General features: G+C 48.8%; 1 protein-coding gene across 1 annotated transcript in view; it reads right to left on the reverse strand.

Annotated features, from left to right (window-relative positions):
* Positions 1–21,847, reverse strand: part of loxhd1a (lipoxygenase homology PLAT domains 1a) — a 279,592-nt gene that overhangs the window by 214,747 nt on the left and 42,998 nt on the right. Inside the window, exons 9-11 of the mRNA XM_070859753.1 lie at positions 20,365–20,500; positions 18,480–18,640; positions 7,433–7,519 (exon numbers count right to left, since the gene is read on the reverse strand). Coding sequence (XP_070715854.1) covers positions 7,433–7,519; positions 18,480–18,640; positions 20,365–20,500 — 384 coding nt within the window. The remainder of the gene's footprint in view (positions 1–7,432; positions 7,520–18,479; positions 18,641–20,364; positions 20,501–21,847) is intronic.

Raw genomic sequence — 21,847 nt, forward strand, 5'->3', positions numbered from 1 at the left:
GACGCCTCAATCGTCCGGTGTTGAAATAGTCGCAGGGCAAAAAGTACCGCACGGCTTTAAGCCCCGTTCCTCCTAGTTTCCATTGGGTAAGGGGAGTTAAAACCACCCCTCTATAGTTTTATTGAAACCCTTTCACTGGGGTCCAGTAAGGGTACCAAAGAGAAAGCACCTGTCAGATCCTGCTAACTGCGGGGATATTTGTAAGTCTGAGGAACATGTGGCATAAGAAGAGTAAAAGGACTGTCAGCTTGTGCTAGTAAAATGCTTTGGGCTGGATTGTCGGGTGGTTTGCGACCGGGTTTTCCTGGCGTTTTGACCCTCCGTGCCAAAAACCCGGTCGCAAAGCCCGGGCGCGATCCTCGGTTCCGTGTTTGTGGCGGCGATGGGAAACACCGGCGGGGAGAGCTGCGCCAGACATGTAATGACTCAGATTACGGCACCGTCCAAGTTTCGGCACTCACCCGACCCGTACGCCGCGCCCCAAACACCGCCAGGTAAAACCGAGCGGTGCAGCCCGACCAGCAGCAGTAAATTGGAAAACCTGAGAAAAAGGTAAGTTAAAGTTTTTTGGGTTTTTTTGCAGCGATTTGTTAGGTAAGGGTCTTGGGGCCCAGAAGAGGTGAAGGCCCAGGGGCAGCACGGGCCAGCCCACACTGAGATATCATCTTCATCATAGGCAGTCCCTCGAAGTGAGAATGAATTGCTTCCACGCCAAAAAGGGATGAGTTCACAGATGTTTCAATGAAGGACCTAATATTCCAGATCCCGAACTACATCTTGGAGGATGGAAGATACCCATGCCTGGATTTTTTTAACATGTGGTGGCCGTTGCACACCAGCCACCACACGGGTTTGACAGAGCTAGGTCTTGGTCCAGTGGCAAGGATTACGCAAGACTAACTGGAAACTAGCTCTGCTGCACAGACCGAGTGCACACACATAATCGCAGTGTGGGCTGGCCCGTGCTGTCCCTGGGCCCTCGTCTCTTCTGGGCCCCAGATTCACGCTGTTGTGTATGCATGCCTGTTTACTGTGTGAGGCCTGTAACACTGTATGCAACATTGAATGTATCCTTGTACTGTACACACCTTACCGGTACACTAGAGGGTGCTGTTGCTGGAGACCCCGGGGTTGCCTGCACACGGCAGGTAACCCAGTATAAAAAGGAACACACAGCTTGTTGTCAGCACTCAGGAGCTGCTAATAAAAGACTCCAGGTCTGCACAGTTAAAGCACCGTACCCTGCCTCGTGGAGTCATTACTAAAGATGCCTACATACACTACAACCAGCAACGGGAATACGGGATCACGAACTACACGCTCAACATGTCTAACCTCAGCAATTTACAGAGGGGGAAGATTGGGATGCTTTTTTGGAAAGATTGGAACACTTCTTTATAGCCAACGACCTGGACGGGGACCCACCGGCCACACTACCGAACAAACACAGGGCCACCCTGCTTAGCAGTTGTGGGCCCACCATCTACGGTCTCGTCAGGGACTTACTAGCCCCGGAGAAGGCAACCACCAAGAGCTATGAGGAACTTGTAACAAACATACAGGAACAACTAAAACCGAAAGAAAGCACCCTCACAGCCAGGCACTGGTTCTACACTTACCGGTGACCTGAGGGCCAAGAAATTGCCAAGTATGCTGCGCACTTAAAAAGACTAGCTACACCGTGTGAGTTTGGCGACCACCTTAATGAAGCACTAAGGGACATATTTGTCATCGGAATCGGCCATGAAGGCCTCCTACACAAATTGCTCTCGGTTGACATTACGGTCACCCTGCAGAAAGCAATTCAAGTGAGCCAGGCTTACATGGTTTTGCCCAGCGACGCCAGGCGAATACTGACCCAGGACTCTAAACCGGTGAGCGCAGTGCACCACATGGACACTTCTAAAGGCAGAGATGCTGCCCCGAGTCCCGCAATCCTGAGTCCATCACATGGGGCAAACCGGATGGCCCCGTGCTGCCGCTGTGGAGGAAACCACAGGGCCCACCAGTGCCGCTACAAAGACTATGCATGCAAAGGCTGCAAAGAAAAAGGGCGCCTTCAGAGAATGTGCAGAAAAAGCTGTACTCGCTGTGTCTCTGATGAGTTGGCTAATCACCCGGGCTCCGACACAGATGAAGATGAAGCTGCTCTAACCCAGGGAGAAGAGTATGGAATCTTTACCTGCTCCACTGGAAGTTCTCCGTGGATGATGGAAATGGACATCGACGGGGTCCCAATCTCCATGGAGATCAACACGGGGCGAGCCAGTCTGTGATGAGCCAAAAGACCTTTGAAATAATTTGGAGGAATCCTGCCACTCGACCAAAACTGTCTCCTGTCCAGGCAAAGCTGCTCACCTATACCAAAGGTAAAATCCAAATCGTTGGCAGTGTAGACTTCCAGGTCTCCCAGGGCGGAATGTTGCACAAACTCCCCCTGTGGATTGTAGCCGGCGACGGTCCCACGCTGCTGGGCAAGAATTGGATGAACCGGGTCCACATCAGGTGAAGTGGTGCTGTGGAAGAAAAGAGCACCACAGACTGCCTGCAGCAAGACCACAGAATGACTGCAGCACCACAAGCATGTGGAAGAAAAGAGCACCACAGCCTACCTGCAACAAGACCACAAAATGGCTGCAGCACCACAAGAACGTGGAAGAAAAGAGCACCACAAAATGGCTGCTGCACACCAGGCAGCAGACGACCTCCATGCCACGAGTCAACATGGAGGAGCATCATATGACATCGAGCGGCCAATCGGATCTGAAAACTCCCTCAAAGGAGACCGGTAATCAAAAAAATTTAAAGGGGAAGTTCCAACTATTTGAGTACACAGGCTTTAAAGCTAAAGATGCAATTAAAGGGTGCAAGTATGGAAATGTATGCAATGTAACCATGAATTGTGATACTGGTTTAACTAATGCGACTAATGCGATGAATGCAGGTGTCAGTAAGGTTAAGAACAAGTTTATTATGCTTAACAGTAATGATAGAGATTGTGAAATGCCTAATGTAACCATGTCTGTTGAAAGCAGGACACCCAAAAGTGATGCAAATGCTAGAATGTATAATGCAGGCTCGACTATGTGTGATCAGAGCCAAGGTGTCATGTATACTGGTAGGACACTGCCAAAGGACATTGGGTCCTACAGGGACCATGCTAATGCCAATGGAATCCCCCTGTGGGAGATTCCCAGATCCAGCAGGCTACCTGACCATGTAGCCTGGACCTTTGGAACGAATGTGATGCCCCTTGCAGGACACACACACAGGCAGTGGGAGCAGACCCACTACAGGGACAGTGGTTAATGGGCAGCCCAACCACCACCAATGGCAACTGGCACCAGACCAGCCCTACAGCCCCTGGCCACCAGGGCCAACACCAGAAGCATGAGGCCAATACCCTCCAGCTTCCCTGGCAAACCCTGGGATGACCTGACCCTCATCCCCATTGGTGGACAAGAAGCCCACCCAGTCTTGTGGCCCTGCCCACCACCCCACAACTACCCACATCACAGTGTATACACACCACCCACTGCTGCCGTGGCTACCTCCCCGAGGGATCCCACAACAGTGACACCCACTTGGTTTGTGTGTGGGGGAGGGGAAACGTACGAGGCAACCACACAACCCTCACCACAACCTCCCATAGCCCACCACTGATCATCTCCCCTGGTCATGACAACTAGGATATGAAAAATGCTCAGTGGGAGTATTGTGTATGCATGCCTGTTCACTGTGTGATATCTGTAACACTGTATGCAACATTGAATGTACCCTTGTACTGTACACACCTTACCGGTACACCAGAGGGTGCTGTTGCTGGAGACCCAAGGGTTGTCTGCACACGGCAGGTAACCCAGTATAAAAAGGAACACACAGCTTGTTGTCAGCACTCAGGAGCTGCTAATAAAAGACTGCAGGTCTGCACAGTTAAAGCACCATACCCTGCCTCGTGGAGTCATTACTAAAGGTGCCTATATACACTACACACGCCTCTCCTGGACCCCGGTCACTTCCCTCTACAAACTCTTGCCGCTCCTTTGTTCTCCTGCTGTGCCTACCCGCACTGCAATCAGCAACCTGGCTTCATAGCCGTCGCCCTCCTGCAGCGGTCTCGACCTGCAAGACCACCAGCAGGCCGGGGCCACTGCAGGGACTGAGATATATGTGTGCGGGTCCGTGCAGCGGAGCTGGTCTCCAGTCATCTTGGTTAACCCTTGCCACTGGACCAAGACCTAGCTCTGTCAAGCCCATGGGGTGGCTGGTGTGTAATGGCCACCACACTTAAAAAAAAATCCACGCACAGGCATCTTCCACCCCTCAACATGTAGTCCGGGACCTGGAATATTAGGTCCTTCTTTGAAACACGTGTGAACACATCCTTTTTTGGCGATGAAGCAAGTCATCCTCGATACTATGATGATGAATGTTATTTGAATGTTTTAAAAATATATATTTCCCCCTCCCAAGGCCTCTTTGCAGCACTCCGGGCCCCACACTAAGGTTGGCGAGGATCTGGTTTTCGCGCCGTGAATATTTGTGCAACGCCTCCCTTGTGATGCGCCCAGATAACAAGTGCCGAAAGTTTGGGCTTAAATCGGTAATTTTCACGTGTCGCTTGCATTTTCCCCTAAAAACCTGAAAATCCAGCCCTATAGTTCCAACAGCTATATTCTACTGCAACTGCGGAGAGGGAATGCTACCCTTCATTCCAGCAAACCTCCCGTAGCGTGTGCTCATAGTAAGTTGAACATGTTGTTTTATAGCAATAGGGATGTTATGAACAAAGTACGGCAGGGAAGTTGCAATAAGGCATAAGTAGAACAAAGGAAGCACGTGTTACGTGCAAGACTTTGTATATCTAAATTATAGGCTGCAGTCAGAATCACTGGTAACTCGGATACCTGTCTCATTTGGGTGGGAGCATTGTAAAACATAGAGGAAAACCGAGGGTCACGCCAGACTTCCTGCCTGAGAGTTGTCCTGGGAAGCTCGGTCAATTTTAATGGCTGGGCCTAATTAGCATATAAACTCCAATATTTACGGGTGGTGGGAGGGTGTGGGGGAGACTAAAAATGGCCGAAGAACCTGGCAAGGGCGGGGATGCAGTGTTCCTGGCAAACTTCATGGCAGGACCAATCTTCCCTCTACACTGCAAGTGTGCGCGGCCGCTCAGTAATCTGCAAGGTGCCGTGTGGTCACTCAGTAATCTGCAAGGTCCCGCGTGGTCACTCAGTAATCTGCAAGGTCCCGCGTGGTCACTCAGTAATCTGCAAGGTCCCGCGTGGCCACTCAGTAATCTGCAAGGTCCCGCGTGGTCACTCAGTAATCTGCAAGGTCCCGCGTGGTCACTCAGTAATCTGCAAGGTCCCGCGTGGCCACTCAGTAATCTGCAAGGTCCCGCGTGGTCACTCAGTAATCTGCAAGGTCCCACGTGGTCACTCAGTAATCTGCAAGGTCCCGCGTGGCCACTCAGTAATCTGCAAGGTCCCGCGTAGCCACTCAGTAATCTGCAAGGTCCCGCGTGGTCACTCAGTAATCTGCAAGGTCCCGCGTGGTCACTCAGTAATCTGCAAGGTCCGCGTGGCCACTCAGTAATCTGCAAGGTCCCGCGTGGTCACTCAGTAATCTGCAAGGTCCCGCGTGGTCACTCAGTAATCTGCAAGGTCCCGCGTGGTCACTCAGTAATCTGCAAGGTCCCGCGTGGTCACTCAGTAATCTGCAAGGTGCCGTGTGGTCACTCAGTAATCTGCAAGGTCCCGCGTGGTCACTCAGTAATCTGCAAGGTCCGCGTGGCCACTCAGTAATCTGCAAGGTCCCGCGTGGTCACTCAGTAATCTGCAAGGTCCCGCGTGGTCACTCAGTAATCTGCAAGGTCCCGCGTGGTCACTCAGTAATCTGCAAGGTCCCGCGTGGTCACTCAGTAATCTGCAAGGTGCCGTGTGGTCACTCAGTAATCTGCAAGGTCCCGCGTGGTCACTCAGTAATCTGCAAGGTGCCGTGTGGTCACTCAGTAATCTGCAAGGTCCGCGTGGCCACTCAGTAATCTGCAAGGTCCCGCGTAGCCACTCAGTAATCTGCAAGGTCCCGCGTGGTCACTCAGTAATCTGCAAGGTCCCGCGTGGTCACTCAGTAATCTGCAAGGTCCCGCGTGGTCACTCAGTAATCTGCAAGGTCCCGCGTGGCCACTCAGTAATCTGCAAGGTCCCGCGTGGTCACTCAGTAATCTGCAAGGTCCCGCGTGGTCACTCAGTAATCTGCAAGTTCCCGCGTGGCCACTCACCGGCTTTCACACTGTAAACACCGCCCATGCGCAGAAATTTAAAGGGATTGCGCCTTGAAAGGAACAGGCCGCACAGAACATCGTGCAGCCTACAGGGAACATTGAGCAGGACTTCATTATCATTTTTTGGATGCGTTTCCCGCCTGGGAACCTGGCCAGCGGGCGGCAGGGAAAACCTGAGGATCCTTGGGACGGTCCATGGCAATCGGGATGGGGGAGGAGCTCAGCAAATGTGCTGTGGGGGAGGGAGAGAGAACGTCACGGTGGGGAACGGGGGCAGGGGGGAGGGAAGAGAGGAAGAGAGGACATCACGGTGGGGTGGGCGGGGCGGGGTGAGGGGAGAGGACATCACGGGGTTGGTGGGGGTGGGGAGAGAGAAACCCGCCAACATTAAAATGGGCACAGTGCGTTAGGGTGGCATTTCGTGCATTTGATGGTTTAACTCACCACCCTCTCCCGCCCTCGGTGGGAGTTAATATCGACACCATTGTCAGCTAACTGTCCATTCAAATGGGCATAAAGATGAAAACCAGGCCACCCAGGAGTCACAGGGCGGGGGGATATTTTTGTGGGAAGGGGGAGGTATTTGGTAGGATTTCGTGGGTGCGAAGGGATTGGAGCCAGGGACAGCAGAGACCCAAACATTCCTTGTGGGGCTGCAAAGTTTATAACCTACTTGACATGCCCTCCGCCTCCACTCCAGCAGCTATTACTGGTCACGCCCATGGTGGTCACCTCAACAACCGGGCTTTTAAACAGCCGCAGGGAGGTATCCTCAGGCTAGTAACTCCCGCCCTGTCAATTTTCCACAGGGGGGGAGGCAGTAAAAATCCTCTCTTTGGAGAAATTGCACTGGGCGTAAAAGGCATTGCAGAGATTTCCCTGAGTCTCGCGTCTACTCCAGAAACCTTGGCTGAGCAAGGGGTGGTGCCACTGAAATTCTGTGTGGAAGGGACAGAGTTTCAGGTACAGGCAAAGGTTTATGTTGAATGTGATGAGTAAACGTATGGTGCAAACCCATGGAAATAAAAAGGGATGAATCCACCATTGTCAGATTGCATTGGCCTATTGAAGGCGTGGGTTTGTGGGATGGGATATCCTTTCCTTGTCCCATGCTTTCCTATCTATTGAGTGTTGAAGACTCACTTTGTTCAAATGCCAACCAGCGAAGGGATGACGTTTCTCGTGCCAGATTCTGAGCTTGTAAAAAGCTCCCAGGTCGGGGAGTTCAATCTGCAAGAGACAAAAGACACACTGTCATGTATTCAACTGTCATTGCAATCCATGTATAAACTGACCTAAGTTGTACAATGTGAGAACACTGACCACCAGGTGGTGAACTTATGGGTAAGCTCCACCCATTTTCTCCACCTCAGTGCTGGAATAAAGGTTGCTGGTCACAGAGTGACCTTCTCTCTAATATGGGCCTTGTGTGCATTTGTAAGGACACATTATTGGCGACGAGAAACTGGGATTTAAACCACGCGAGCATGGCCACTAGCAGCACAGACGAGAGGTACTGTGTTGGTGATGATTGGGACGATTTTATTGAGAGACTACAGCAAAGTTTCGTCACTAAGGAATGGCTGGGACAAGATTCGGCCGACAAACGCAGGGCTCATCTCCTGACGGTTTGTGGATCCAGGAAGTACTCCCTGATGAAGGACCTTCTAGCGCCAGAGAAGCTGGTGGACAAGACTTTTGAAGAGTCAGTAAGTTGATCGGGGAACACTTGAAGCCGGTGAGCAGCATGCACATGGCAAGACACTGGTTTTACACACACCGGCGGCGAGAAGGGCAAAGCGTTCCAGACTTCGTGGCAGACCCCCGGCGACTGGCGAGTCTATGTAAGTTCCCAGATGCATGCAGAGCGGAGATGCTGCGAGACTTTTTTATTGAGGGCATCGGGCATGCTGGTATTTTCAGGAAACTGATTGAGACCAAAGACTTGACCCTGGAAATGGCGGCTTTGATGGCCCAGACATTTATCTCAGGGGAGGAAGAGACCAGAATGATGTTTGACAAAAATCTTGGTTTAAATGCAGCAAATGGACAGGGAGTCAACATTGCTAATGTGGCACACAGTTCTCTAGGCAGACAAGGGCAATCGGACATGCCTGAGCATGTAGTCGAACCCAAAGGGGGAATTCAACAGAGACAATGGCTAGCTGAACGGTGATTCATGCCATCGCAAGGGACAATGCGGCCAGTAATGGGGCCATCAACACCTGTCAATGGTGCGTTTAAGGACAGTTACAGAGACAGTCAGAGACGATCGACTGGTAATGGACCTTTTGTTTCCAACAACGGCTCATGTTGGAGGTGTGGAGGCAAACACACAGCCAGAGCTTGCAGGTATCAGCAATATACCTGCAGAAATTGCAACGTCAGCGGTCACTTGGCGCGTATGTGCAGGAAGCCTGCAGCCCGGTTGATGTACGAGGAGGACGGGCCCGATGTAAGCCCTACGAGGCCAAATGGACACTGGGGGAAATCGCTGGAAGCTGAAGTTCAACGAGTTCATGTGGAGCACATATACAGTTCATACACCAGGACGCCACCGATAATGATGAAAGTGCTCCTCAATGGCATCCCAGTATCAATGGAGCTAGACACGGGGACCAGCCAGTCCCTGATGAGTATCAAACAGTTCGACAAGTTGTGGGCGTCCAAGGCCGGGAGGCCAAAATTATTGCCGATTGACGCACAGCTATAGACATATATATAGAAACATAGAAAATAGGTGCAGGAGCAGGCCATTCAGCCCTTCTAGCCTGCACCGCCATTCAATGAGTTCATGGCTGAACATGAAACTTCAGTACCCACTTCCTGCTTTCACGCCATACCCCTTGATCCCCCGAGTAGTAAGGACTTCATCTAACTCCCTTTTGAATATATTTAGTGAATTGGCCTCAACTACTTCCTGTGGTAGAGAATTCCACAGGTTCACCACTCTCTGGGTGAAGAAGTTTCTCCTTATCTCGGTCCTAAATGGCTTACCCCTTATCCTTAGACTGTGACCCCTGGTTCTGGACTTCCCCAACATTGGGAACATTCTTCCTGCATCCAACCTGTCCAAACCCGTCAGAATTTTAAACGTTTCTATGAGGTCCCCTCTCACTCTTCTGAACTCCAGTGAATACAAGCCCAGTTGATCCAGTCTTTCTTGATAGGTCAGTCCCACCATCCCGGGAATCAGTCTGGTGAATCTTCGCTGCACTCCCTCAATAGCAAGAATGTCCTTCCTCAAGTTAGGAGACCAAAACTGTACACAATACTCCAGGTGTGGCCTCACCAAGGCCCTGTACAACTGTAGCAACACCTCCCTGCCCCTGTACTCAAATCCCCTCGCTATGAAGGCCAACATGCCATTTGCTTTCTTAACCGCCTGCTGTACCTGCATGCCAACCTTCAATGACTGATGTACCATGACACCCAGGTCTCGTTGCACCTTCCCTTTTCCTAATCTGTCACCATTCAGATAATAGTCTGTCTCTCTGTTTTTACCACCAAAGTGGATAACCTCACATTTATCCACATTATACTTCATCTGCCATGCATTTGCCCACTCACCTAACCTATCCAAGTCACTCTGTAGCCTCATAGCATCCTCCTCGCAGCTCACACTGCCACCCAACTTAGTGTCATCCGCAAATTTGGAGATACTACATTTAATCCCCTCGTCTAAATCATTAATGTACAATGTAAACAGCTGGGGCCCCAGCACAGAACCCTGCGGTACCCCACTAGTCACTGCCTGCCATTCCGAAAAGTACCCATTTACTCCTACTCTTTGCTTCCTGTCTGACAACCAGTTCTCAATCCACGTCAGCACACTACCCCCAATCCCATGTGCTTTAACTTTGCACATTAATCTCCTGTGTGGGACCTTGTCGAAAGCCTTCTGAAAGTCCAAATATACCACATCAACTGGTACTCCTTTGTCCACTTTATTGGAAACATCCTCAAAAAATTCCAGAAGATTTGTCAAGCATGATCTCCCTTTCACAAATCCATGCTGACTTGGACCTATCATGTCACCATTTTCCAAATGCACTGCTATGACATCCTTAATAATTGATTCCATCATTTTACCCACTACTGAGGTCAGGCTGACCGGTCTATAATTCCCTGCTTTCTCTCTCCCTCCTTTTTTAAAAAGTAGGGTTACATTGGCTACCCTCCACTCGATAGGAACTGATCCAGAGTCAATGGAATGTTGGAAAATGACTGTCAATGCATCCGCTATTTCCAAGGCCACCTCCTTAAGTACTCTGGGATGCAGTCCATCAGGCCCTGCGGATTTATCGGCCTTCAATCCCATCAATTTCCCCAACACAATTTCCCGACTAATAAAGATTTCCCTCAGTTCCTCCTCCTTAATAGACCCTCTGACCACTTTTATATCCGGAAGGTTGTTTGTGTCCTCCTTAGTGAATACTGAACCAAAGTACTTGTTCAATTGGTCTGCCATTTCTTTGTTCCCCGTTATGACTTCCCCTGATTCTGACTGCAGGGGACCTACGTTTGTCTTTACTAACCTTTTTCTCTTTACATACCTATAGAAACTTTTGCAATCCGCCTTAATGTTCCCTGCAAGCTTCTTCTCGTACTCTATTTTCCCTGCCCTAATCAAACCCTTTGTCCTCCTCTGCTGAGTTCTAAATTTCTCCCAGTCCCCAGGTTCGCTGCTATTTCTGGCCAATTTGTATGCCATTTCCTTGGCTTTAATACTATCCCTGATTTCCCTAGATAGCCACGGTTGAGCCACCTTCCCTTTTTTATTTTTACGCCAGACAGGAATGTACAATTGTTGTAATTCATCCATGCGGTCTCTAAATGTCTGCCATTGCCCATCCACAGTCAACCCCTTAAGTATCATTAGCCAATCTATCTTAGCCAATTCATGCCTCATACCTTCAAAGTTACCCTTCTTTAAGTTCTGGACCATGGTCTCTGAATTAACTGTTTCATTCTCCATCCTAATGCAGAATTCCACCATATTATGGTCACTCTTCCCCAAGGGGCCTCGCACAATGAGATTGCTAATTAATCCTCTCTCATTACACAACACCCAGTCTAAGATGGCCTCCCCCCTAGTTGGTTCCTCGACATATTGGTCTAGAAAACCATCCCTTATGCATTCCAGGAAATCCTCCTCCACCGTATTGCTTCCAGTTTGGCTCGCCCAATCTATGTGCATATTAAAGTCACCCATTATAACTGCTGCACCTTTATTGCATGCACTCCTAATTTCCTGTTTGATGCCCTCCCCAACATCACTACTACTGTTTGGAGGTCTGTACACAACTCCCACTAACGATTTTTGCCCTTTAGTGTTCTGCAGCTCTACCCATATAGATTCCACATCATCCAAGCTAATGTCTTTCCTAACTATTGCATTAATCTCCTCTTTAACCAGCAATGCTACCCCACCTCCTTTTCCTTTTATTCTATCCTTCCTGAATGTTGAATACCCCTGGATGTTGAGTCCCCAGCCCTGATCATCCTGGAGCCACGTCTCCGTAATCCCAATCACATCATATTTGTTAACATCTATTTGCACAGTTAATTCATCCACCTTATTGCGGATACTCCTTGCATTAAGACACAAAGCCTTCAGGCTTGCTTTTTTAACACCCTTTGTCCTTCTAGAATTTTGCTGTACAGTGGCCCTTTTTGTTCTTTGCCTTGGGTTTCTCTGCCCTCCACTTTTCCTCATCTCCTTTCTGTCTTTTGCTTTTGCCTCATTTTTGTCTCCCTCTGTCTCCCTGCATAGGTTCCCATCCCCCTGCAATATTAGTTTAACTCCTCCCCAACAGCACTAGCAAACACTCCCCCTAGGACATTGGTTCCGGACCTGCTCAGGTGCAGACTGTCCGCTTTGTACTGGTCCCACCTCCCCCAGAACCGGTTCCAATGCCCCAAGAATTTGAATCCCTCCCTGCTGCACCACTGCTCAAGCCATGTATTCATCTGCACTATCCTGCGATTCCTACTCTGACTAGCACGTGGCACTGGTAGCAATCCCGAGATTACTACTTTTGAGGTCCTACTTTTTAATTTAGCTCCTAGCTCCTTAAATTCTTTTCGTAGGACCTCATCCCTTTTTTTACCTATGTCGTTGGTACCAATGTGCACCACGACAACTGGCTGTTCTCCCTCCCATTTCAGAATGTCCTGCACCCGCTCCGAGACATCCTTGACCCTTGCACCAGGGAGGCAACATACCATTCTGGAGTCTCGGTTGCGTCCTATACAAAGGAGATCATTCCGGTGCTAGGCAGTGCTACGGTAGTCGTGACCCACAAAGATTCGGAGAACAGGTTGCCACTCTGGATTGTCCCAGGGAACGGTCCCGTGCTGCTGGGGAGGAATTGGCTTGCTGTCATGAACTGGAAATGGGGCGATATCAATGCAATTTCTTCTGTGGAGCGAATATCATGCTCACAGGTCCTGGACAAATTTGACTCACTATTCCAACATGGCATTGGCACTTTCATGGGGACCAAGGTAGTGATTCACATAAACCCGGACGCCAGGCCAGTACACCACAAAGCCAGAACGGTGCCGTACGTAATGCGGGAAAAGATAGAAGGCGAATTGGACCGCCTGCTGAGGTAAGGCATCATCTCGCCAGTCGAATTCAGTGACTGGGCAAGCCCGATTGTGCCGGTGCTCAAGGCGGATGGGTCGGTCAGGATATGTGGTGATTACAAGGCCACCATCAATTGGGTTTCACTCCAAGACCAGTACCTGCTACCGAGAGCGGAGGACCTCTTTGCGACGCTATCTGGTGGCAAACCTTTTTCAAAATTGGACCTGACCTTAGCTTACATGACCCAGGAGCTGGCGAGTGAGTCGAAGAAGCTGACCACCATCACGACACACAAGGGGTTGTTTGAGTATAACAGATGTCCGTTCGGGATTCGCTCGGCCGCCGCGATCTTTCAACGAAACATGGAAAGTCTCCTCAAGTCAATTCCAAGGACGGTGGTTTTTCAAGACAACACCCTCATTACAGGTTACGATACTGAAGGACACCTCCACAACCTGGCGGAGGTGCTGCGCAGTCTGGACCGGGTAGGTCTGCGACTGAAAAAGGCAAAGTGTGTCTTCCTAGCTCCAGAGGTAGAATTCCTGGGGATGAGGGCAACAGCAGACGGGATCAGACCCATTGCGTCCAAGACGGAAGCGATCCAGAGAGCACCCAGACCCCGTAACACGATGGAGCTGCGTTCGTTCCTGGGGCTCCTGAACTATTTTGGTAACTTTCTTCCCAAACTGAGCACGCTGTTAGAGCCGCTACACGTGCTCCTATGCAAAGGTCATGAATGGCTCTGGGGGGACAGCCAGGAAAGGGCTTTTGATAGAGCACACAATTTGTTATGCTCCAACAATCTGTTAACGCTATATGACCCATGTAAGAAACTTGTTTTAACGTGCGATGCATCGTCCTATGGGGTCGGTTGTGTGTTGCAGCATGTTAATGCTAAGGGTCAGTTACAGCCGGTAGCTTATGCCTCCAGAAGTCTGTCCCAGGCAGAAAGGGGCTACAGGATGGTAGAAAAGGAAGCGCTTGCATGTGTATATGCAGTACAAAAAATGCACCAGTTCCTGCTTGGCAGGAAATTTGAGCTGGAGACAGATCACAAACCCCTAACGTCCCTGTTGGCCGACAACAAGGCCATAAATGCAAATGTGTCGGCCCGCATACAGAGGTGGACACTCACGTTAACCCCTATGACTATGCAATTCGGCACAGACCGGGCACTGAAAACTGCGCTGATGCACTCAGCAGGCTCCCACTAGCCACCACCGAGGGGGCAACCGAGCATGCTGCTGAGATGATCATGTTGAAGCTCTCAAAAGCGAAGAATCACTCATGACAGCCTGTCAGATCAAAGTCTGGACAAATAGAGACCCGCTACTGTCTTTAGTCAAGAAATGTGTCCTGAATGGGGACTGGGGAATTTAAACCATTTCACAGGAGCAAGGATGAACTCTCGATTCAGGCCGATTGCCTACTATGGGGAAACCGAGTAGTCATGCCCCAGATGGGCAGAGAGGCGTTCATCCGAGAACTCCACAATGAGCACCCGGGCATTGTCATGATGAAGGCAATTGCCAAGTCACACGTTTGGTGGCCAGGGATAGATGCAGACCTGGAACTTTGTGTTCGCAGGTGCAACACGTGTGCCCAGCTGGGCAATGCACCCAGGGAAGCCCCCCTTAGCCCCTGGTCCTGGCCCACCAAGCCATGGTCACGCATCCATGTGGACTATGCAGGTCTTTTTATGGGAAAAATGTTTTTGGTTGTAGTAGACGCCTACTCCAAATAGATCGAGTGTGACATTCTCAATTCAAGCACATCCTCTGCCACGGTAGAAAGTCTACGGGCAATGTTCACCACCCATGGTCTACTGGATGTCTTGTTCAGCGACAATGGCCCGTGCTTTACAAGCATTGTATTCCAGGACTTCATGGCAGGAAATGGTATTAACCATGTCAGAATGGCACCGTTCAAGCCGGCCTCAAACGGCCAGGCGGGACGAGCAGTGCAGATAATCAAACAGGGGATGCTCAGAATCCAAGGGGGTTCCCTACAAAGCTGCTTATCACGCCTCCTGTTGGCCAATCGATCCCGACCACACTCGCTCACAGGGGTTCCACCTGCAGAGCTGCTAATGAAAAGGATGCTCAAAACCAGGTTATCCCTTATACACCTCACCATGAAAGAAATTGCTGAGAGCAGGCGCCGGTCACAATGTAACTACCATGACGGGAATGCGAGGGCGCGATGTATTGATGTCAATAACCCTGTCTTTGTCCTCAACTACGCTGCAGGGCCCAAATGGCTGGCAGGCACTGTGGTTGCCAAAGAGGGGAATAGGATTCTGGTAGTTAAACTTACCAATGGACAAATCTGCCGCAAACACGTGGATCAAACAAAAAGGAGGTTCAGCAACCCCATAGAAGAAGCAGAGGACGAACACGATGTAGAGTTCACTCCACCACAGGTGACCGAACACCAGAACCAAGTGGAGGAGAGCCCAGTCACTGTGGGCAGTCCGGACAGGCCTGCGACACCGCAAACAGCAGACACTCAGGCCAGCGCCCAACAACCGGAGCCCCAACTCAGGCGCTCTACAAGAGAGCGTAAACCACCAGAGAGACTTAACCTGTGATCCCAATAAGACTTTGGGGGGGAAATGATGTCATGTATTCAACTATCATTGTAATCCATGTATAAACTGACCTAAGTTGTACACCGTGAGAACACTGACCACTAGGTGGTGAACTTGTGGGAGACATTCCTAACCTGAACTTTCAGGTATAAAAGGGGAAGCTCCACCCATCTTCTCCACTTCAGTGCTGGACTAAAGGTTGCTGGTCACAGAGTGACCTTCTCTCTAGTATGGGCCTCGTGTGCATTTGTACTGTATAGTAAGGACATATTACACACAGTAAATCTTTAACAATCAAATCCACACAGAATCTTATTCTACATAACCCCTGTGTAATTCCATCACTGACTTTCAATATACAATGTTCTGATTGGCTTAAACTTGTCTGAAAGTATTCGGGCCTGACCGAGGATACACCCACAGAGATAGTGCCTTGTGACAGGGATGTCACTGATGACAGACCATTCTACCAGCATCGTGAAGTTTGAAGTTTAGCGGTGTGACACGGTGACCTTTGAAATATAAACTACCCATACATAGATGTGGCTTAGATTGATAGAAACCGTATTGAACAATAATAAAGTGAATCCTGCACTGTACTGAACAACTGAGTACAGCTGTGGGCTTAGATGTCCTGCCTACTTTTAAACTTCCGGCACTGTACTGATGGTCTTTTCCTAGTTTATGCTGAATTGCACAGTACTGCTCATCTCAGCAGCCTTTGTTTAACTTTCCAGAAATAAATACTTGTATTTATGTGCACTGGGAATTTCCAACAGCCTTCAACTCTGCCAGCTTGCAAGAAATAGGAGTAGGAGTAGGCCATATGGCCCCTCGAGCCTGCTCCGCCATTTAATACGATCATGGCTGATCTGATCATGGAGTCAGATCCACTTCCCTGCCTGCTCCCCATAACCCCTTAATCCCTTGTCGTTTAAGAAACTATCTATTTCTGTCTTAAATTTATTCAATGACCCAGCTTCCACAGCTCTCTGAGGCAGCAAATTCCATAGATTTACAACCCTCTGAGAGAAGAAATTCCTCCTCATCTTTGTTTTAAATGGGCGGCCCCTTATTCTAAGATTATGCCCCCTAGATCTAGTCTCCCATATCAGCGGAAACATCCTCTCTGCATCCATTTTGTCAAGCCCCCTCATAATCTTATATGTTTCAATAAGATCACCTCTCATTCTTCTGAATTCCAATGAATAGAGGCCCAACCTCCTCAACCTCTCTTCATAAGTCAACCCCCTCATCTCCGGAATCAACCTAGTGAACCTTCTCTGAACTGCCTCCAAAGCAGCTACATCCGTTCTTAAACATGGAAACCAATACTGTAGAGAGTATTCCAGGTGTGGCCAGTGGACTTTAGTGGACACTCTGTTGATGTGCGTAAATGTAATTTCTGTTAAAATTACAGAGGCACAATGGGAGAAGCCCCAAGGAAATTCCCGGTAATTTCATATACTCAGGTCCTCTAGAGTAGGACCCACCACCTTATAACTCAGAGTTGAGAGTACTACAACTGTGCCAAGCTGACTTGTACTAAAAGTACAGGTGGATTCACCTCCTGATTCTGGATTCTCTAGTAAAGAAGTGACTATCAGTGTTAGTACAAGAGAAATATTTGAGGTAAATCATCATCTTAGGCAGTCCCTCGAAATTAAGGAAGACTTGCTTCCACTCTAAAAGTGAGTTCTTAGGTGACTGACCAGTCCAATACGGGAATTACAGTCTCTGTCACAGGTGGGACAGACAGTGGTTGAAGGAAAGGGTGGGTGGGGAGTCTGGTTTGCCGCACGCTCTTTCCGCTGCCTGCGTTTGTTTTCTGCATGCGCTTGGTTTCTGCATGCTCTCGGCGACAAGACTCAAGGTGCCCAACGCCCTCCCGGATGCTCTTCCTCCATTTAAGGCGGTCTTTGGCCAGGGACTCCCAGGTGTCGGTGGGGATGTTGCATTTTATTAAGGAGGCTTTGAGGGTGTCCTTGAAATGTTTCCTCTGCCCACCTGGGGCTCGCTTGTCGTGTAGGAGTTCCGAGTAGAGCGCTTGCTTTGGGCGTCTTGTGTCAGGCATGCGGACAATGTGGCCTGTCCAGCGGAGCTGGTCGAGTGTGGTCAGTGCATCGATGCTGGGGATGTTGGTCTGAACGAGGACACTAACTAAAGTACCTAGAAGTGATGGTGTGAGAGGATCTCTGGATATAGATCTACTGGAGATGGTATAGGAAGAAAGTCTTGGCTGAGCTGAGATGGAGAGTAAGGTGACTGAGGATGAAGAGTCACTAAGTGCACAGGCTGAGGGAGGACCTCTCCGTGACCAACCCAGGGTTGGCAACCCTTGGGGAAGCAGTAGTCAATGAGGATTTCAAAGAAGGGGTGTGAGCGGTGGAACAAGGTGGTATGCTCAAAGGAGTAGAAGGCATCAGAGGAGTAGGGCAAGAGACAAAGGTGTGACCTGGTGATATCGGCCACACCACTGTAGCAGTGAGGGAAAAGCTAGTGGTGAAAAATATAACCAGGCTGGAAGGGTTTGGTTAGGGGAAATGTGCCACCACCCTCAAGCAAGCTTCAGTCAAAGCCAGGTCGTCATGGATGGCAAGGGCCTTGTTGACAGGTGAATGGATATTATGGAAGGAAATGTGGAGAGGGGCAGTGATTGGTCTGCTGGCAGAATCCGAGTGGTAATGGAAGGTAGAGTGAATGGGATTGGTGATGGTATGGGTGGAATTCTATGGGTAAGTACCTATCAATATCTTTGGATATTAAGGGAATCAAGGGATTATGGTGATAGTGCAGGAAAGTGGAATTGAGGTAGAAGATCAGCCATGATCTTATTGAATGGCGGAACAGGTTTGAGGGGCCGAATGGCCTACTCCTGCTTCTTTTTCTTATATTATTAATAAGGCTACAGGAGAAACTGTATGGAGAGGTGGAGGACCACAGTCACGTGGACACTGCCACTATTTAATGGATCTTTGCAAAATCCCACCATGCACTCCACCTACCATAAACTTATCTGTTTGCCCATTTTCAAAGTTGTCCGAGTTGTTGTCCAGGCACATCTCATCTGATTTCCCTTTGGCACCATATAGCTGGAGGAAAACGTTAGCATCTGTTCCTGCACCCTTAATATCGCTTGTCCAGATCCACAGTGACCATGGATGTTCTAGTTAAAAAAAAAGATAGCATTTGTTAACATGTTCTGTGACAGAGCTAGGTGATGCTATACAGATAACCTTCACAAGATGGACCCCAGTGGTTGTTGAGAGTACAGAAAATCCTCGGGATGCCCACTGTCCAGCCTCTCCATGACCTAACACGTATTTTAATTATAAAACCAACCTTCAAATCAGCCTGCGAACTGATGCAGCAACACAACATTATCAATGTGAGTTCTGTTGCTTTACACAACGTTGCTTTAATATTCATTGCCTTAGTTCATGCTAACATGGAGGAAGGAAACAGCGTTTGACAACAGAACCCTCGAATTGGTGACCGGAGAAATGTTGCAGCGTAAGTTGGCTGCAAGCCACCTTTCCCACGAGGCAGGGTAAAGCGTGCCTGCTAGGAGGTGGTAGTCTGGACCTCGGCAGTGTGCACGAATCACATGACCTGATATCAAATACATTGAAATACACAACAGTTACAGCACAGAAACACGCCATTTGGGTTATCCCACGTGAGCACATAGTTCTAATCACATTTACCCACCCTGTTCCCATTTCCCTTCATCCTTTTTTCCTTCATCCACCTATCCAATCTAATCTTGAATGTTGACATAATTTCTACCTCAACCCTGGAAGCGAATTCCACAGCCTGACAGCTTCTCCTGCAATATTCGTGCTGTCTGCCTATCCCTCTTCCCTCACCTCGCCCCCCCCCCATCCAATAGGCGGGGTGGGGTGCAATATGAGGCGTTAATGATGCTACTTAAAGTCAGGCAGCTTCAGAGACCCAGGAACAACTCTTGAGTAACAATGGCTGAAGCAGGGAGAGAGTGGGCTCCAAGGTTCTCTGATGCTGCACTGGAAGCCTAGTGGAGAGGAGGAGGGACATCATTTTCCCCCAGAGGGCAGGAAGCCCTCAAGACATCTATTGAGGAGACAGTGGGAAGAGATCACTGAATATGTCAATACCAGGAGCATTGCACCAAGAACATGGGCTGCAATGCCGGAAAAAAATCTATGATCTAACTAGAGTTATTAAGGTAAGAAGACATCCCTCATACTTTCTGCTCACAGTTGCACCACTTCCAGGCTTGTTAGTTACAACACTGGCAGCACTTATAAGACTCTCCTCCCCCACTACCCTTCACTCTTCTACAATCATTGTACCATACTTCATTAAACGCCCTACTCCTCATGCTCAGACACCATTATTATAACCCTCACTTACCCATAACTCACTTCTCACACACCAACAATCAGTTATTCCACCATGACAGCCATCTTCTCCAAGCATCTCACCAGATTCTCACTAATACACTTCCCGCTTTCTTGCAGGAGAAGGCCGTGTACAACAACAGACAACAGCCTGACTGCATACCCTCTTCACCCCTTGCTGGGCACCATAGGAAGGAGCAAAGCTGAGGTCATGGCCACTGACGAGGCTGGCAGAGATATCTCCCAGGGTTTCTTAATACCTAATCCTCTTTCTCTCTTTGGCGATCAGAGATCAATCCATGCAAGCATTGAGTCCAACTGCACAATCATACTTGGTGGGATTGCAGTGGGAGACCATGGTGGGATCATGGGCTGCTGAATTTCCCGGTCCATGCCTGTCTCAATTGTACAAGCAGGAATGATTCCACGGCAGGAATTTTTTTTTCCTTTAACAATTCATGAAATGAAATTGTTGAGATTAATTTAAAACGAAATACATATGATGTACTTTTCTGTCTCTTCTGTCGCAGTGAAACCATTTCATAGAGTTCACGTTCAATCAATCCATCCCCTTCGTCTTCATCTAGCCATTTTCTGCAGGGGAATGTCTGCTCAATGCCGGTGAACGGGCAGTAAACTATAACCTGTGTGGATCAATAAAAGACTGGTGAGGTTCCTGGCAGACAACAAACAGCAAGCGAGGAAAGTTAAGTAGATGTTCTGGAATTTATTTCATGCAAGATTGCACAAATACATATATGATAATGCCCAGGCTGGAGTGTTTCTACATGCACATCTTAGATAAAATAATGTAGTTTGGAGACATACAAAATAGCATCGCTAGGAGTGTTCTACACCCAGTATAACGCACTGGCCGAGTGCATTATATACACAGGCTGAAGTGTGCTATGTACAGGATATTGCACAGGTAGGAGAAGTGTGCTACCTCACAGGCTGGAGTGTGCTAAGTATGGGATATTACACAGGTCACATACAGAATAAGACATAGGCTGGACTGTGTTACATATAGTGGAGTGTGTTATATATAGTGGAGTGTGTTATATATAGTGGAGTGTGTGTTATATATAGTGCAGTGTGTTATATATAGTGGAGTGTGTTATATATAGTGGAGTGTGCTACATAGATTGGAGTGAGGGCTGAAGAATGCAGAAATCTCCACAATTAATATGTCAATTAATCCACGTTCAAAATGGCCTCCTGTGAAGATTTTTCCGCTGTTTTTAAGATCATTAGATCCATGGAGGAGGATATGCATCTTTGTGTTGGTCCCAGCTCCTCTGACATTACCAGTTATTACAGCAGCAAAATGTAGATTCAGGTGTTGAACAATGAGATTGAAGTATGGGTAATTTATCTGTGTCACCTGAAGCCTGGGATTACTGCCATAGACACAGTGCTATTCCATGCACCAACATTTATTTGCGAGGGTAGCACTATCACTTTTTTCTTTCTCCTTTATATACCTCCTTGTGCCATACCCTTGCCCGCTATCCCACAGAGCACTGGGGTGCACAGTCACAATTCCCCCAGCAATCTCACCAGGGAAGCAGCTGAATGGAAGCTGGACACTTTGCTGTGGGATGAAGGGAGGGGGAAAAAAATCAATGGTTGAGGCTCTTTCACCCATAGTTCACCTCTTTACTGGATGTTTGCAGAGAGACTGGCGTGAGGAAATTCTCCCTACTTTGTGGACTGAAGAGGAGATTCGCGACATGAACTTGGGACCATCTCAATACAGTTCCTGATGGACATAAAACTGTCCATGAATTGATATTAAGAGGGAAGACCTTCCCTGAGCTATACGTGTAGTGAGATCATAAGTGCATTTATTTCACTAATAAGTCAATTTCACCCTCAAGACATCCAATCAGGCAGCTGGATTTTTTTTTGCCGACAACAATAAGGTTTGGTTATTTAAATGACCCAAGTGGATGATTAGGTTTTCAAACACCAACTGCCACTCATGGCAT

Source organism: Pristiophorus japonicus, chromosome 2 (genome assembly GCF_044704955.1).
Source record: "Pristiophorus japonicus isolate sPriJap1 chromosome 2, sPriJap1.hap1, whole genome shotgun sequence".
Classification (NCBI taxonomy): Eukaryota; Metazoa; Chordata; class Chondrichthyes; family Pristiophoridae; genus Pristiophorus; species Pristiophorus japonicus.